Below are 17,908 nucleotides of genomic sequence, written 5' to 3' on the forward strand. Positions count from 1 at the left end.
CCCTAGTACTTACAGTTCCTACTGCGCCATTCAGTGTTCACATACTCACAGTCATAGCAAACAGGATGCAGAACACAGATGGCATGAGACACACGGAGGAGGGCAGCATTTAGTGCAATGTCACTAACCCACAACCCCAGGCCTTACCTCTCTATCTAGCTCGCAGACGTCCTGGCCAGTCACAAGGCACTCCCAGATTTCTTTGGCTCGGTTCCACCCAAGATACAGTGTAGCTTCTTGTAAGAAAAATGCCAGAAATTTCAGATGTGCCTCTAAATACTGAAAAAAGCAATAATGCAACTAGTTAACTTGTTTGAGGCTGTCGTCCTAAAAGAAGCATTACAATAAAATTCTATAAAACAGATTTACACAGAACACTTGTCATATAATTCATGAGAAAGTAAATATGACAAATGGACTTATCAGCCAATAATTCAATGCAGCAGAAGCAACCTCAAATTTATTACAAAGTCAGTTGATTGTAGATATAAATCATATTCAATTCCAGTAATCTCGAAGGAACCCTCATACTCACAAGTGGTGAAATTAAGTTTTATTTCTGGTAGTTTTTGTTTTTTTTTGTTTTGTAGAGAGCAGGTCTTACTCTGAATTCTAGAATAGCCTAGAATTCAACCAATATAGCCCATGCCATGAATTCACAAAGATCCTCCTACCTCAGTCTATGGCTGCAGTTCTCAACCTGTGAGTTGTGACCCCTCTGGGGAATCAAAGGAACTTTTCACAACGTCACATGCAAGATAGCCTGTATATCAGGATATTTACATTATGATTCATAATAGCAGCAAAATTAAGAGTCATGGAGTAGTAACAAAAATAGTTTTATGGTGTGGGGGGGTGGTCAGCACAACATAAGGAACTGTATTAAGGGTCTCAGAATTAGGAAGGTTGAGAACCACTGATCTAATGGAGTCCTGAATTACAGATGGGAGGCACTATACCCAGATAAGGTATTTTTTAAAAAAAAAAACATTATTTGCCATCAATTGATTTGAAAAACAAAATGTATGATCTACAGAGCTAGCAATTGTTCTTAAGAAATACTATTTTTCTAAACTTAATTTGAATTATAGTAAAGGAGTGGGAGGCAGACAGCACAGTGGGTCAGAGCATTTATTGCTATTGCAGAGGGCCTGGGTTTAATTCCCAGCACCCATGTGGTGGTTCACAACCACCAGGAAATCTGAAGCCCTCGTCTGACCCCCATGTGGTACACATACAAACACACAACACAAATTAATAAATCTAATGAAAAAAAAGAGAAAAAAAATGAAACTATAGTTAAGACTTAAAACCATTCCCACATTACAAAGATTGCTTCTATAGTTGTACCCAACAAATCTTTGTTTTACAGTTCAAATAGAAAAAGTTAAGCCAATCCCAAAAACCACAAAACACAAACACAGTGAGTGATACCTCCCGGTAAGTATAGCGGCCATCCACCAGTGTTAAGCCGGTTAAGCCTCCAGGCCCAGCCACGGCTGCTGCAAGTCGGTGACAAGCCAGTAAGCTTCCCGTTACCAGTTTGACTATTTCAAAATTTTTCTTCAGGTCTTGAATAATGCTCTTAACAAAAGAAACAGAAATGAAAGTGGCATGAGAATCTGCAGTCATTTTGCTGTTTAATGCAATATAGCTCTTATTTTAGAATGTAGCCCCAGATGCAAGAACAAACATGAGATTACTTCTGACAGTTAATAAAATCAATCTGGACTTTACTAGGGAACTAAGACATTGCTAAGGGTGCCTCTAAGAGAGTTGTGGCTCTGTGAAGAGTTACTGCGCCCTACGTGCTCTCCTGAGCCTCACCCCACATCCCTGACAGCAAGCAAGCAAGCTCTACCCAGCTCCTTAGACAAAGTCATCTTCTTGTCATTGAAAGGATTCTATTTTGTAATCTTTTCAAATTTGGGGACTATCATTAATGTTCTTAAAAGCTAGCCTAGTTATCTTAATAAATTAGCAATCAAGAAGAGTTAGGACTATATTAAGAGAAAGACCTCCTTTGAAAGAGTTCCAAATGATTAAAAACCACTGACATTACTAACCGTAAGCTGGTAAGATACTACCAATGCAACGACCTTAGCCACGCTTACGTATTACAATGATTACAATAGGCTATACACATGAGAATTAAAAATAAGTATGTTCCTACCTTGTCTTGCTTTTGATAGGTTTGTTTTATAAATGACCGAGTGATTTCATGAAGCTGACGTAAAGCTGGGACCACCCACACAAACTGCGGATTATTAAGTTGAGATGACTATAGAGTTAAAAAGAAGTTACATTAATTAAGTTTACAACTAAATGGCAGTCATTTATTAGCTATAAAAAAATGTTTGAGTCAATTATTTCACCGTTACACATTCTATAATTTTCCCTTTCATATTACTTATTTATAGCTTATCTCCATGCAAGCATAATCAGCCTTCAACTTCTTATTCTGCATGCAATTTCCTAAGGCCAAGAGCTGCAAACAGGAGTGGACGTGAAATGACAGTAAATGTACAGGAGGACATCAGCAAAAAACAGACAGGGAATCAGCAACTTCAGAGGACAGATTAAGTGCACAGGGCTGCTAAGACACGTTGACTCAAAAAAAAAAAAAATTATGGCAAAGCTGACACTGACCTGGCTAGCAAGGAAAATGAACTAAGAATATGGCTTTCTTTAATTAATCTGATCAAATTACTGGCAGTGAGTTAAGTACTAACGAAACTATAACCTGTTGCTATTTCTATTTAAGGTACTCTGCCTTAATAACTAAGTACAGGGCTTGGGTGCAGCTCTAAGGCAGACATGGCTTAGTGCGGGCGAGCTCCTGGGCCCACTTCTAGCACTTCCCTGACTCCATCCAACCCCATTTCTATTTTCATTAATTATTAAGGATACTTTACTCAGACTACACTTTATTTTCAAAGCACTTCAAATATACTATTTCTGAAACTGGTACAATAATCTGGATCTTTGTGTCATAGATAAAAATAATCTAATAAGCATGCAATTGGCCTTTAATCAATAGCATCTTTTCAACTATAAGCTTTCATAATAAAATTGCTATCAGATTAAATGCTATTAATCAACTGATTGATTATTAATCAATTAAAGCCTTACCATTTATTTAAAAGGCTAATTTTTTTTGTTTTAAGTAATTTTATCAAACTTTTCTGCAAAATGCAAACCCTGTTGAAAGGACAGTACTGAAGTCTTAAAGAAATGCACCACTACTGTAGGTTACTTTGTACAAACTAATTACTACCACCAAACAATACATTCTCCTCACCTCAAGTATGTAAGCCAGATAAGTTACCAAATACCATATTTCCTGGATTTTAAGTATCTCAACTTTTTACTTCTTCAATTATGTCAACAGACACTTACCAGCCACTAAACATTAAATGTAAGCTTTTATAACTGTCCATTATTTTTGTATATACAAACTTACCTATACAAAAAGGCATTTGTTTATCTACCTGTTATCTGAGTTGAGCTGTTATTTAGTATAGGTAGTACCAAACAAGGATGGCCTATAAACCTGATTTGGGTTACTTATTTATATGTTATCAGAAACATACCATGACATAGCACAACTACCCTGAAGTGACTGTCAAAGCAGTTCAAGTCATTGTCAAAGCCAGAAGCTACCAGGAGACAGTTCCCGTGCACGGAGCTCTTGCACTCAGCACTGGTATCTTTGCCCTGAGCTGTATTCTAACTCACAGAAGCTGCTCAACCTATACTGTTCAGCACTCAGAGAAAAAGTTGCTTTCATGAAAGAAGACGAGCACACAAACCTCCCCATGCTTCAGTATGCCTCAAGGACTGCTGGGGATGCAACTCAGTGTTGGCACACTTGCCTACGTGTGCATGCCCAGACTCTATTCCTAGTAACTCCCATACCAAAGATTTCAGGGTGGTCCAAATCACTACTACAGTGGAAAGATGAAGTTACACATAATTGATAAAACAAAACAAAACAAAACGGTTTCATTTAACCACTGGTGTAAGTCTTAACAATGGCTGATAAACGGGAAATGAACTTTTTGTCTTGGTTTTGGGGCAGTGTCTCAGGTATCATGGATGGCCTCAAACTCACTATGTAGGTGAAGATGATCTTGACTGTCTGAGTCTCTTGCCTCCACCTCCTGAGCACTGGTACTGGTGCTGCAGACGGTGATAATGTGTGATAATGTGTGATAATGATGAGGCAACCTGTACTAGGCCTCGTTATGTCAGGTAAACGTTCTACTGAGCTAAATGAAGTTCAACCCCAAAAGGTAGTTTCTGTTTATCTTCTCTATAAATCCAGTAACTCTACAATGTAGGCTGCAATCTCTGGCATCTTCAAATCATAGAAATAAGGTATATATTGAAGGCCAACTACTTCTGAAGTTAGCCAGAATATTTTTGCTAAGACAAAATTGTCAAGACAATGAGGAAAACTGTGTATCTGAACTGATACCTTCCAAAAGGATAAAAAAAATAATAAAATATGCCTAAACCCTTTAGCAATACGCAGATACATTTAAAAGTATCAGGACTAATTAGGTCAATTATGGTTAGTGGAAATTATACTTTGAGTAAATTAAGAGAATAACCATGTAAGTTGGGATTTAAGAATCACTACTGATAGTCTCTCTGAAGGACAGCAATCAGGAACCATGTTAGCTATGGTTAGCTTTGGTATTATATTTTTAAGTTACAAGAACAATTGAAAATTCCTCTGATTGCTAAAGATGGCTGCAAGTAAACTGAATCTTTGATGACGTCACTGAATTTAGTGTGCTCTCCAAAGTAGAGTGACACCAAAGGAAGCTGTGAGGCTCAGCCAGGTGGCTGCAAACCTATGTTTGCATTCTCCTCCTCCATCTTAGGAAACCCAGAATACATTCACTGCCTCAGCAAGTAGACGTTCTGTCCAGACATCTCACTACAAAGCTCACTGACTTCTTACACCTAAAGGTAGGTCTCTCCAGGCTGTACCTTAGGAGACATAAAGCCTAAGTGTACTCTAATTTCTCTTGTTACTACCCTCTAAGCAGCTAAAGAACGCATTCACACTGAGTTCTCTCTTCTTAGGGCTGAACACCCCCCCCCCATTTCCTTATCTGTATTGCTTTGCAGTTTTAGATTTTTATCTAGAAATAAAGTAAACAAATTTATACAGGAAGAAAGTCTTTAAGCAGAATTTTCCCCTTCACTACCTGCACTACTGAAGATGCCTGGCTAGCTTTACTGTCTATTCTATCCTTCAGCAAACAGGAGCAACTCACTGATAAACACATCAACTGTTCCAAATCTAAAAACCTGAGTTCTAAAATTGAAAGCTCTTTTGAGTGTTAATATTATGTCTGAAACCTTTCTTACTTTGAATTTGGGATGCTCAACCAGCAAAGTCTATGTAAACATTCTAAAATCCAAAAAGCTCCAAAACTGGAAACACTGTAGGTCCCAAGCATTTCAGACAAGGCTTATTCAACCTGTGAAAGTACAGCAGTATGTGTCTTCCTAGGGTGCAGGGGAGGAAGAGGAGGGAACTAATATTTACCAGAAGCCTGACAGGTGCTGTCAGGAGACCTACAGACAGCCTATGGAATATGAAAACACTACTACTGGAGAAAACATGGTTTCTCTTTGTTTAGTAAATATATCTTGGATGGAACATTTAACCTTTTAACTGAAGGAAATAAGAAGAGAAGTAAGAGACAAAAGGGTTGGGGTGGACAGCAGAGGGTATAAATGAAGCAAAGGAAAGAAAGAGGACCAAGGGAGCTGAGGGGACCTCGGCAGAATCTGTAAAAAGTCAGAGTTTCTCAATATGACAGTGGAACTTGGGAACTTGGAGTGTCAGAAGCAGCAGGAAGGGAATCAGTTGGGGGAGAAGAGGTAGCTGAGGGCAGGAGGGGAGTAAGAGGTGGGTGATCTTGTCTTACCCTTCGCTTAGTTTCTGTGTAGCCTGGCAGGGAGACATAATCCCCAGTCAGCCCACCTTGCTGCCTGGCAGGAAAGGGCATAGCATAGAAAAACACCTTTAGTGGTAGTAAATATTTCACTCCCCTGCCAGGGGGCTTTGATCTTCCCACTGCCCCCCTTCAGCAAGTGCACTGTGAGTATCTGTGAAGCACTTAGCAAACTCCAAGTGCTACTGTATAAAATGCAAGCTACGGTTACATGGGGAGAGTAACAGTGCACTAAGACTTCCTTTCTGGGAGCAGCAGGGAATAAAAAGGAAGACCATTCCTCTCGAATCTCATAAAATGACCGGATAGTTTCCTTTTGCTGTTGTATTGTTACAAAGCAACAGACACGAATGAAGTGACTGCAAAGAGAAGCAATAAAGACACAATAATGCACTTGACTAGGACAGCTAGGTGATGCTCAGTGGGACAAGGGAGGAACAAAGGTCCACAGGAGTCTCTGGATTCAAAAGCCATTTCCCTCAAGGGAAGGAAACGTCCCTTCAGCTTCAACCTGCATAGCTTATCTATAAAGAAAAAAATGTCTGTTGCCTAAAAGAAAAGAGCATTTTCCTAGCAGTTCCTTTTCTTTATTGATACTATTAAAGGGTATATGTTTCAGTAACTCAACGAAAACCATTCAATAAGAGAGACTGCTAAATTATGTGAGTCACTGAGCAGAGGAAACTGGAAAACTTAAAACTCTGAGTAGAAAGCAAGCATTAAACATTCGTCATTCCTTTTAACCCCAGCGTTACTTGTGTTTGTAACAGTGTTACTTGTATAGTTTGTGAATGCTTTTTAAAAAGAAAAAAATCACTAAAGCTAGATCTTATGCAGAAAATTCCACTGTTCAAAGTTCAATGTCAGAAATATGAAACACCACATTCTTATATTCCCATCTAAACTTCATAGCCAAATAAACTGAAGTGCACAAAAGCCCGGTAAATTGCCAAAGCTTGTGAGCAAGAACTATGTGTCTATGGGTATCAGATGAAAGCCCGAGGTACTCCAGCTCCTTTGAAGAACACCAGTGGAAACCATGGAGAGGTCTGCTGATGAAACACTAATTAGTCCCTATCTATTTTTTACCAGAAATGTTTCCATGTTATTAATATGAAACTCCAAAAACAGAGTCGTCCCTACATGGCTGGGATGTAAGTGTAGGTAGGGCTGCCTGAGTGCTGCCTGCGGCTCTGATCAGGGCTGCTATGAGAACAAAAGCGTACACGTGCACATTCAGGCACACTGAACACCGCCCCTCTTGTACACCAGCAGCACATGCATCTTCCCCTGCTTGCTCCTAGCCACAAATACTCACTTTCCCTCCCTCATGGGAAAAAAATGGGGACTGAATTTATTTAGAATTCAATGTGCTTTAAAAATTATATATACTTTATGTATAATTTAAAAGGAAAATGATGCTGAAAGTCATGCAATTTCATAAAAATTATTTTTCAATGGAACCAATTTTTTCCATTTAAGGGTAAACAGCTCTAAGTTCTAAATAAAGCATAGCTCATGAAGGTCAATCTGTATACTAATGTTAGTCTAATAAACACTAAAGTATCTTAGAGGTAGGATGCAATTTACTAAAGGCAATTATAAAATTACAATACCTTAGTTGGTTCCATATGGAAATACTTACCTTAAATCCATCTTTCTTGTTTTTCTCCAAACCCGACCATTCTCCAGGCTGAAAATTAGGGAGATATAAGTGACTGGTAAAAATAAAACCTATAGCCCCAAATTTGGATTCTAAGGTAAAAGTTTCCAAATAGGACATTCCACTTAATTTACACTATAGGAAGGAAATTTTCTTGGCTCTAATCCCTCAAAACAATATGACTGCTCTGACAGCAAAGTTAGAGAGAAGCCCAACCGACCCTTTTAATGTCGTCTATGCATTTAATGATGTAACTCCTCTTGACCGCCTCCTTCACTGCGTAGGCGTCACTGAGGATGGTGAGATGCTCCTCCAAGGCTTGCTGAATGAGGCTGCTGGGCAAGGTGGGAAGGTGAGCCAGCTCCCAGAGGACATCTAACACCTGAAATAGCACCAGATGATGAGCCAGCCCACAGGCACACAAGACCGTTTCAAGCATTTGTAGCTAGAATAATCCATTTGGTTTTCCTGCCTTTCCAGAAGTGGCCTCAAACCGAGCTTCCCGGCCGATTCGTCCAATCAGACTCAGCAACTTCTGTCTCACTCTGTCACTCTCGGTCTCCCAGCTCTGCACAGAACAGACAAGACACAGAGGTGTCACAGTCAAATTAGCAAAAACGTTAAAATCTGAACTAACAAAGTTAATAAAGTAAGAGAAGTACGTTAAAAGGCATCCTTACCTTCTGAATAAGGACGAACAAATGATTAAGCTGGTGTCACAGTCAAATTAGCAAAAACGTTAAAATCTGAACTAACAAGGTTAATAAAGTAAGAGAAGTACGTTAAAAGGCATCCTTACCTTCTGAATAAGGACGAACAAATGATTAAGCTGATCTGCATTAAACTTCACAGCTGCCGCAGCAATAATTGTATGAATGTTCTCAATGACTGTAGATGACTGTCCTGACTAGAGAAAAGGAGACACCAGGAGAAAGTTAAGTACTGGGACTTGGCCAAACCTAAGTCTTGCCGACAACTTAAGAGTGACTGCAGTCTGCTCAGCACTCACTCCCATGACAACACTGGAGGTTCAGGGTCACACGAAGCAACTGTTACTAACCGTCACCTGGCTACACCTCCACTCCCAGCAGCACTACCCAGCAGTCTCTTACATGTGAAGAAGCAAAAGAATCAAGTTCTTAGCCTGATATTTATTTTAGGAAGAGAATAAAATATTTTCAACAAAAATTCAAGTAGATGTATTTTGAAGTGATAAAATTACAAGACAAAAACGCGTTGAGTGCGTTTACAGATTACTGATCAGGGCTTCAGTTGAGAGCAGTATTGGCCCCGTTTTAAATGTTGCTCATAAAATCTTTATGACTTCAACTAGTACTTTTGACCCAATGGCCAGTAAGTCTCCATCAGAGCATAGATCCTACTGTGAATGACTGATGCTCATTTTATAACCTCAGTCATGTAGGTTCAGTTAACTTTCTCCACAACCACTATGGATATGTAGTTGTTCATTAAATGTAGCAGGCATTCTCATTCTGTCTCTCTGTCTCTGTCCCCCGTCCCCTGCCCCATCTACTAATCTTCACCTCATGTGGGTTCAGAATGTATACTGAGAAAACATCATACATGACGGTATTCACCAAGGCCAGCAGCCAAATACGGGAAGCAAAGTTAGGGACCTAGGAGTGCTTTTCTGTAATCCTGCCCAACTGTAACCCTCTCTGTACTGCTGGGAGGGGAATCAGCTAACTGTGCTCCCACAGTGCCCTGTCAGCTAGCTTCCTGTAATACGCAGTGAGTACTGGGAGAGGAAGGAATGCTTTGGGTTCAGGCTCAGAGAATGAATACAGGGCTGGTGGCCAGCAGGGGCTCTGGCATTGCTAGTGGGAGTGGCACTCTCCACTTTCACTGTCTGCACCTCCCAAAGTAGATTCCTCCCAGCCATCTTCCATCTTAGCATCACTTTTTTTGATTTTGTTCTAAATTTTTAAAAAATTCTTTATGTGTGTGGATATTTTATTGGCAAATATGCCTGTGCACCACATGAATGTGTGCTTTGTAAACAATTCCCCAGCGTCAAGTCCATGTGTCTGAAATGTCTAGCACAGTTTATTTCCAACCAGATTTTGACTGCTACAGAACTAAGTGGACACAGTTAAGAAGAGCACCGGCTTTCACAGACTAGGTATAGCTCACCTAGTACAGACCAGAGGAGGTCCCTCTGGCTTGACAGACTCCTCACCACGCTACCCCCTTTCCTATAGTCCAAACATATCAGAAAAAGGCAAAAATAATTCTGCTCAACTTACTTGTATCTTCCAAATTTTAGTGAGTTCATCTAGTGACAATTTACTGCCCAAGAGTTCAATAATTCCCTTTATTCGATCACAGTATTGTGCTTGGTCTATGTTGCCTAATAGAGGAGACATCAGAGGGGAACCAGATGCAGTGAATAACAAGTCTACTCATACAAAGCAGTAATCATTTCCTAAGATTAACTAAAGACTAATAGAAATAAATAAGATGTTTGCACCTTTTAAAAGTAAAAATAATTTACATGTCAAGTAATTTTTATTTTTTGAAAGCAACTTACCTTCCAGTGCAATTGACAGAACTGAATTTTCAACTAGCCAATCTAGTAATCTGCCCGTATCTATAGCATTCTTCACAGACTTGGATAGAGTGCTGTCTTCTATTAGTTTTGTTACCTAAAATGACAGTATTAGCATGAGGGAATAAATATGCATAATCAAATCTTCTCTTGTATATGTATAGTCATCTTATACACTTATAAAAATCTAATAATTAATCAAAAATATTTCAAAACTAGCTTATTCCTTAAAAGTTAACAACTAATTATGACATCTCCTTAAAAAGAAAATGGAATCATTCTTAGAGCTCTACTTAATCCTTAGGCTACCTGTGGCTGGCTTAGTGACAAGGACCCAACCCAAACGGCAACTCGGACTTGTCCTCCACATCTTCTAACGGGAGGAGGAGCCAGACTATCTCTGGCGATGGGCACGTCAGGTTAAGCCTGTGGACTCTCCATGGTCACAGGACAGATAGCCTGAAATGTGGAAGTAAGACGTAGACAGAGCTGGCACTGGCCTGCTCAAACTGTGCTCATGGTCTGGTTATCCAACCCCTTCATACATGTGAAATATCTCAGTCCCTTTCAATAAAGTCTTCTTTTCACTTAAAATGATCCAGGATGAGCTGATTTGACTTAGAGCCAAAAATCAGAAAACTAAAGGAAAAATAACTGGAATCATGACTGAATTAGGTCATTAGCTTAAACTGCCATCCATTAACCCCAACCACAGTGTTTGAGAGGCTCTAAAATGAAGAAAAGGTACTTTTAGCAGTTTGCTTAGACTCCCACTATTGTTACCGATACTTTATTTTGTCCTAACATTAGCTAGGAGATAAAGTTATATGTGAGATAAAGAGAATGGCCCTTAGTAAATATCTGTCGATGATACTGGAGGAAATCTCACAAAAACAATTTTCAGAGAGAAAAATCTTGAAAATAATACAAATATGACCTTTTGCTAACAGACAATTCACATACAGTACCACTGTTTCTGTCTTTCAGAGTCAAGAGAATGTATTTCCTCCCAGCATCTTTATATTAAAGGCCACATGTGACTCAGGTGCACACTTACTTCCTTGAGGGAATTCATTTTCGCACTGAAGTGTGGTGACTTGAGCATGCGCAGCAGGATGTCCAGGCGAAGGGCATCCACAGTTGTCACCAGAGCCGGTTGGAAGCGCATGCAAAGTAACTTAATGGCAGACAAGAGCTCAGGGATGCTAACCAACCTCTTTCATTTAATAAAAACAGAAAAACAAAGAAATGAACAAACAAAAACTGTAAAAAACATCCTAATACTAATTCTCATGACACAGGTAACACAGGCTAACAGCGGCCGGGAGACAACTCATACTTTCATGGCCCATTAGCTCTCCTAAACAAAAGATATTTGCTGAGGGGCAAAGAAATGACAAAGGATTGTTGGAGAAGGGATTCAAAGCAGGCAAGTCTTCATCGGGGTTAACACTGCACTAAAGAGCTTCCGATACACTCCAAAATACAATATGATTCTAGTCTAGCCTGGCTGTAATACCATCAAAATTAGGTTAGAAAAACTTGGAATTAGGTATCATTCCTGAGAATACCATGTTTGTTCTATTTTCTGAGAAAATAGTATCCTGAGTTGTTTTGAAATTAGCCCTTTAGGGGGAGAGGGCAAGAAACTTTAATTAATTTGACATTAACAGCATATCAAGAGGATCCAGAAAGCATGGCATGGGAATCTGTCAAGACTTGGCTTTGCTATCATGGACTAAGCAGGGCTAGGCTCTGTCTAGGAGTAATTACCTTGTCTTTGAGGTCTTTCTCCTCTACACTCCGCACATCCTGGATTGTGGTAAGGATGACCGGGTCTAGCATAGGCTGTAGACATAAAACACTAGTTATGAAGAACTCCTGAATCTATGCTATAATGGCTACTCCTCACCTGCCATTCACAAAGGAGAGGGTACAGTGAAAGGTCTGAGTTCTAGCTGGCAGTGCCACCACTAACTAGCTGACCATCCCACCTGCCCTTAGCTGATTCTGTGCCTCTATTTCTTCAATGTAACATGAGCAAAGTTCCTCTCACTATATAGTATAAGAGTTATCTGAGGAACAACTCAAGACACATGAATTTCCCTCTTAAAATAGTAAGAGGCATGGCAACCTTCTGTTTGTTTGAGACAGGTCTCACAATGTAGACTTGGCTGGTCTGGAACTAGTCTGGTCGCTAACTTAGTAATCTGCCTGTCTCTGACTCCCAGGCCTGGATGAGTACTTTTATAAGAAAATATTTTATATTTGACTTTTAAAAATGGATACAAGTAAGCACAGACTCTGCAAACCGTGCTGCATACAAACTATTTTATTATGAATGGGATCCACAACATGCTGCTCCAGAGTAAGAAAACAATCACACATTTAACTCTAAACTGTTACGTGACAAACAGTAAAATCGTAACTAGAGGTAAGCCGACCCTTCCAATGAAATAAGCAATTTAAAAAATTAGATAGAAAAATAGCATTTGGTTCTCAGAAGCAAGAATATATGGTGAAAATGTCTTCAGACACTAGTCTAGACACAACTTCTTCCTTCATACAGAAGCCAGCAGTACAGGAAAGGCTGTGGGTGGGCTGTGATTACAAGTGAGTATGGGTCCTCACTGGCACCCTGGGAGACAGGCACTGTTACTGTCAGCACTCTGCAGGAGGGACAACAGCAGCACATGTTTCTAGTCACACTACATAATGGAGACAACGTATGGAAGCTAACAGGTCCATGATGTGTACACTGATAACAAGATGGGTTAGCAGGACTACAGCGGACAGGAGCTGTAGCTTATACTCTCCCAGCTCTCACTCTAAGTGCCCTGCTCATATGTATGTGTGTGTACACACAATCTTCAACTTCTGAAGAACTCAACTAATTAGCATGTAGAGTATTTATGCTAAATTTTCTTACATTGAATACATACATTTAAAAGCTAGCCCTTAGCTTGATTCATTAAGCTAACTGAATTACTAATTATAACTCTAATCCTTAAGAAAACCTCAAATTATTTTGTCTTTTCTGTCTTAGTGCTTTGGTTACTAAGCTACTGATTTGAGCTAGGCTGCAGCTCAGTTGGTAGAATGCTGGCCAAGGAAGCATCAAGTCCGAGGTTTGAGCTCAGCACTGAATAAACTTGGTCTGCTGTCTACACCTGTAATCCTATCTATCACTCAGGAGGTGGAAGCCAGAGGATCTACAGTTCAAGGTTGACCTTGGTTACATTGTAAGTTTGAGACTAGTCTGGACTACATAAGACCCCCCCATCTCAAAAATCAAAGCATAACAAAAAAACCTTATATTGATATACTTAAAAAACTGGTATCATTAGGTGTTTCTAAAGAATTTGACATACAGAATTAAGAAAATATCTAAATTCTCTTTTTTCATATAAAATTTTTACATATTACTTTGATTTCTAAAGAAAACACTTAACATTGAGAAATGGCAGAAACTTTTCACACTTAAAAAAAAAAAAAAAGCAGCCAGGCGTGGTGGCGCACGCCTTTAATCCCAGCACTTGGGAGGCAGAGGCAGATGGATTTCTGAGTTCGAGGCCAGCCTGGTCTACAGAGTGAGTTCCAGGACAGCCAGGGCTACACAGAGAAACCCTGTCTTGAAAAACCAAAAAAAAAAAAAAAAAAAAAAAAAAAAAAGCATCATTCCAGTTAATCTGTCCCCAACAAAATGATGTACTAGCAAAAAACAATAGTACATACAGAAATAAGGTCCCCAGGGGCTAATATTATGCTTAATGCAATTTCAGTATCTACTGGAGCTTTCAGACTTACTTATAAATTCTGATAGGACTTTTTGTTTGATAACTCACAAACAGAAACAGAGAGCAACAAGAAAGTATAAGGCCTTCAGCATTAAAAACTGAACACCCGAGGGACGAGGGAGATGCTTCTATGAGTAAAGAACAAGCTGTACAATGAGGACCTGAGCTCAGATCCTGAGGGCGAGACTCCCTCACCTTTTTTAAAGGGACAGTGTACACCTGCAACCCCAATGCCAGGAGACAGAAGGACACTGGAGTCCCCTGACTGCCAGAGGCATGGTGGCATCTGCACACGTGCATGCACACAAACAAGCTGAACACTCACAGCTTTGCTACTTATGACTTGATGAAGTCAAGAATGCAAAGAAAGGAAGCCAGATAGGATATTACCCTGAAGAGAGAGAGACTAGGCAGTAAGCATGCCTGGCTGATGGTCAAAGCTGATCTAGGAGAACCCATACTGAAACAGACCTTGAAACAACCCTGTGAAGAGGACAGGGACACATGCCCCTTCTTTACAGAAAAGATAACACTAAGAAATTACATTTGATAAAAATCCATCTTTTAAAATAACAATAACAAATGTTACAGGTCTCATTACTCTTAGAAAACTTATTTTCTGACAACATTTTCAGTAAAAGGACTGCTATCTTGAAAAACAGAAGTTATTCTATACTAAGCGCCATTCTGAACAACTTAATAACAAACAAGCTATTGTTTCTCCTGTCCCGGGCAGGGATACAAGGACTTCATCCTACCTGCACCACGGAGGAGTTGAGGTACTCTGCACACACCCCTAAGGGCTGCACCAGTGCTGACACGGCCTGGGGGGAGACAGTGAAGGGGAGACACATGTGAGGCAGCTCTGCAAGTCCCTTCCCATATAGCTGAGACAAAGGTAAATGGTGACTGGATCAAGTCATGAAGTAATGATGTCTAAATTCCTAGACAGAAAGACGACCCACTGAAAGCACCACAGACAGTTAAATCAGAATGTCAGCAAATCTCCCCTCAAAGACTGAATGAAATGATTCTAAAGTTTATAATGATGAATATTAAAACACTTTCTTTTTAAAAAGATTTATTTATTATTATAAATAAGTACACTGCAGCTATCTTCAGATACACCAGAAGCGGGCATCAGATCTCATTATGGGTGGTTGTGAGCCACCATGTGGTTGCTGGGATTTGAACTCAGAACCTTTGGAAGAGCCTTCAGTGCTCTTACCTGCTGAGCCATTTCGCCAGCCAAACATTTTCTTTTGAAAAGAGAAGAATATTTAAAGAGGAAGTAAAATATCCTCTAGTCAAAAAAAAAAAAAAGTTAAGGCTTATTTGAAGAAATAAAGTTACTGAAATACATAAAAGAAAGCCAAAAAAAAAAAAAAAAAACCCAGAGACATTGTGTCCCTGAATGGGAAATAGCAATTATGAAAATGTCAATTCTCTCTTCACTGACCTACATATTCACTGCTATTCCAAACATGACCTCAGTGGCACTTTTCCCCTGGACATGTTGATTCCATGAAGAAGAGTGAAAGATATCAAACTAAGGAGAGCATTTTAGACACCAACGACAGTGCCAATAGCAGCAGGGCTAGTAATTAGAGATGGCTGCATTCGCCCAGAATCAGAGACTGCGACAGGTGTCCAAGAACGAATCACATCCTCGGGACTCTGAGATAAGACAAAACTAGTGACCACCAGCCATAGTGGAAACAAGAATTATTCAATGAGGATCTTGTATCAAATGGCTATTTATTTGAACAAAAGGTCAGATTATAAAAATTATAAAAGCATAAAAAGAAACGAAATTGTAACCTGAAGTGAGAGAATATTCCCTAAGAGAGTCTGAAAAAAATTTAAGCCATTAAGGAAATTTTGTAATTTCTGATACCACGAACACAAACCGGGCTGGCAAGGTGGCTTAGCAGTAAAGGTCTCTGCTGCCAAACCTGACAATCTGAGCTCAAACGTCAAGACCCATATGGTAGAAAGAGAAAACCATTACCAAGCTATTCTCTGACCTCCATGCATGTACCATACACACTTACATACAGATACACAGATACACAAAAATAGGTTTAGAATGAAAAGAATTCCTAAAAATCAATAATTCACTTGAAATTAATGATTTACTACTTGAAATCTAAAAAGTCAATTTACAGATAAAATGCCAATAGACAGTAACCACATGGAGAAATGCTCTAGTTCCCAGAATAGCAGAGCATTCCGAATTAATTAAGAAAACATAGCTTTTGCCAATTACATTAGAAAATCACAGATTAAAAGATACTTAGCATTATCGGCCATACTGTAAAATGGGTTTGGAGAGCCCAGATGGGTAGTATAGCTTTTTGGAAGGAGATTTAGCAGTCAACTGTAATTTTAGAACGTATAGTCTTTAATCCAGAAATCTTACTCTCTAAGAATTGATCCTTTACAAACACATCTACATGAAGACACATATATAGGGAACATTTTTCTGTAGTAGTAAAAGCTAACAATCTAATGACATTAATGAATATGTGCATCATGGTGCATACAGCCTTTGTACAGATGTCCTTGATATGGTAAGTGAAAAAGTATTACTGTGTACAGTTTGACAGCAACTTGCTTTACAGAAATGGAGAAATGGGAGGAGAGACAGAAGGAGTGGGAGGGTAGCAGAGGTAGGTGCATGCATGGGGTAAACCAGTTTCATTCTTTAGCTCTGGTATCTCTTAACTGGTAAGAGTGTGACTATTTCTCCCAATATTTTTCAAGCTAAAAAATATGACATCAACAGTCTTATTATATGGCCTAAATTGATTCTGGGACACAGCTACCTTCTTAATTGGTCAGAAATCAGGCAGTTATCATGAAACTTTAATTATACTTGTTATGAAAATGAGAACTGAGGAGGTCACTCTCTCCTCAGTGCCTTCTCCCAGATCACTGTTGCCCAAAGAGTTATTCTGGAAAAAGGTCTGACCGAAGGTATGATTTGAAGAAGGTTGTAACGCCACAACACTTAATACCATAGAGAATAAGCCTTCAATCCCATGTGTGCACCTTCTCCAGTGTTCATTCATGTAGGGTAGAAATGAGGGGGAGGGTGTTCTTTGTTGTTTAAATACTAGAAAATTATTGAATGTTTTTACATTCTTGAGAAATGAAGTTAATTTCTAATATTACTCAATACATAAACAGCCAGTTCTTGAGAAACAAATAAACTAGACAAAACTGTCTCCGAAGAGATTTTTCTCTTTTCTTTTTCAAATCACTATTATCTTTTGTGTCATTAAGCCATTTCCAATATATTTAATATAAATGACAATTCAACAGCCTAAGTGGCTCTCCAGGCAGGGAGATGAAGCTTCCCACCTTGTGGCAGCAAACAACCAGGTCATTCTATTACTACTCCATCAGTGTCTCTTCTGCCTTCCTCCAAAGAGGGACCAGGGGAGTTGATCAGTTGTTGTCCCACAGGAACTGCCCAAGTTTCAACACTTAGGGTTGGAATTTCAGCACATTACATCTGCATCGGTCCAATTATGGCAAGTAGCACACCCCAGAGCTGTTACTACAATGTATACCATGCTTGGCTTTTTCTGTAGGTCCTGGGATCAAACTCAGGCACTCTACTCTACTCTACCCAGACGCTTTACCTTTAACATTGACACACCCAAATAAAGTATACTGCACACCAAGTACAGGGAATGGGCTTGACTCACCCCAAGTTCTATATCTTCTGAATGGAGTTTGGCTTGGATTGCTGCAAATCCACCTAATTCTCCAAACTGAAAAGAAAGCAGGCATGAGTTCTTTTTTAAATGCTCCACAGTAATAATTTGAGCACAGAATAAAGCTAACATCTCCCTTTGCCACTGTGCTCTGGGAGACACAGTAATAATTTGAG

General features: G+C 39.4%; 1 protein-coding gene across 2 annotated transcripts in view; it reads right to left on the bottom strand.

The window, feature by feature from the left end:
• Positions 1–17,908, bottom strand: part of Usp24 (ubiquitin specific peptidase 24) — a 124,425-nt gene that overhangs the window by 63,779 nt on the left and 42,738 nt on the right. For both annotated transcript variants that reach the window (XM_085839125.1, XM_021159480.3), the window contains exons 7-19: positions 17,724–17,789; positions 14,766–14,831; positions 11,984–12,058; positions 11,268–11,426; positions 10,193–10,307; positions 9,909–10,012; positions 8,441–8,548; positions 8,114–8,209; positions 7,862–8,023; positions 7,624–7,671; positions 2,174–2,281; positions 1,435–1,584; positions 148–279 (exon numbers count right to left, since the gene is read on the bottom strand). In XM_085839125.1, coding sequence (XP_085695251.1) covers positions 148–279; positions 1,435–1,584; positions 2,174–2,281; positions 7,624–7,671; positions 7,862–8,023; positions 8,114–8,209; positions 8,441–8,548; positions 9,909–10,012; positions 10,193–10,307; positions 11,268–11,426; positions 11,984–12,058; positions 14,766–14,831; positions 17,724–17,789 — 1,389 coding nt within the window. The remainder of the gene's footprint in view (positions 1–147; positions 280–1,434; positions 1,585–2,173; positions 2,282–7,623; positions 7,672–7,861; positions 8,024–8,113; positions 8,210–8,440; positions 8,549–9,908; positions 10,013–10,192; positions 10,308–11,267; positions 11,427–11,983; positions 12,059–14,765; positions 14,832–17,723; positions 17,790–17,908) is intronic.

The sequence above is a fragment of the Mus caroli genome, unplaced genomic scaffold (genome assembly GCF_978045245.1).
Source record: "Mus caroli unplaced genomic scaffold, Mus_caroli_1 scaffold_6, whole genome shotgun sequence".
NCBI classification, from domain to species: domain Eukaryota; kingdom Metazoa; phylum Chordata; class Mammalia; order Rodentia; family Muridae; genus Mus; species Mus caroli.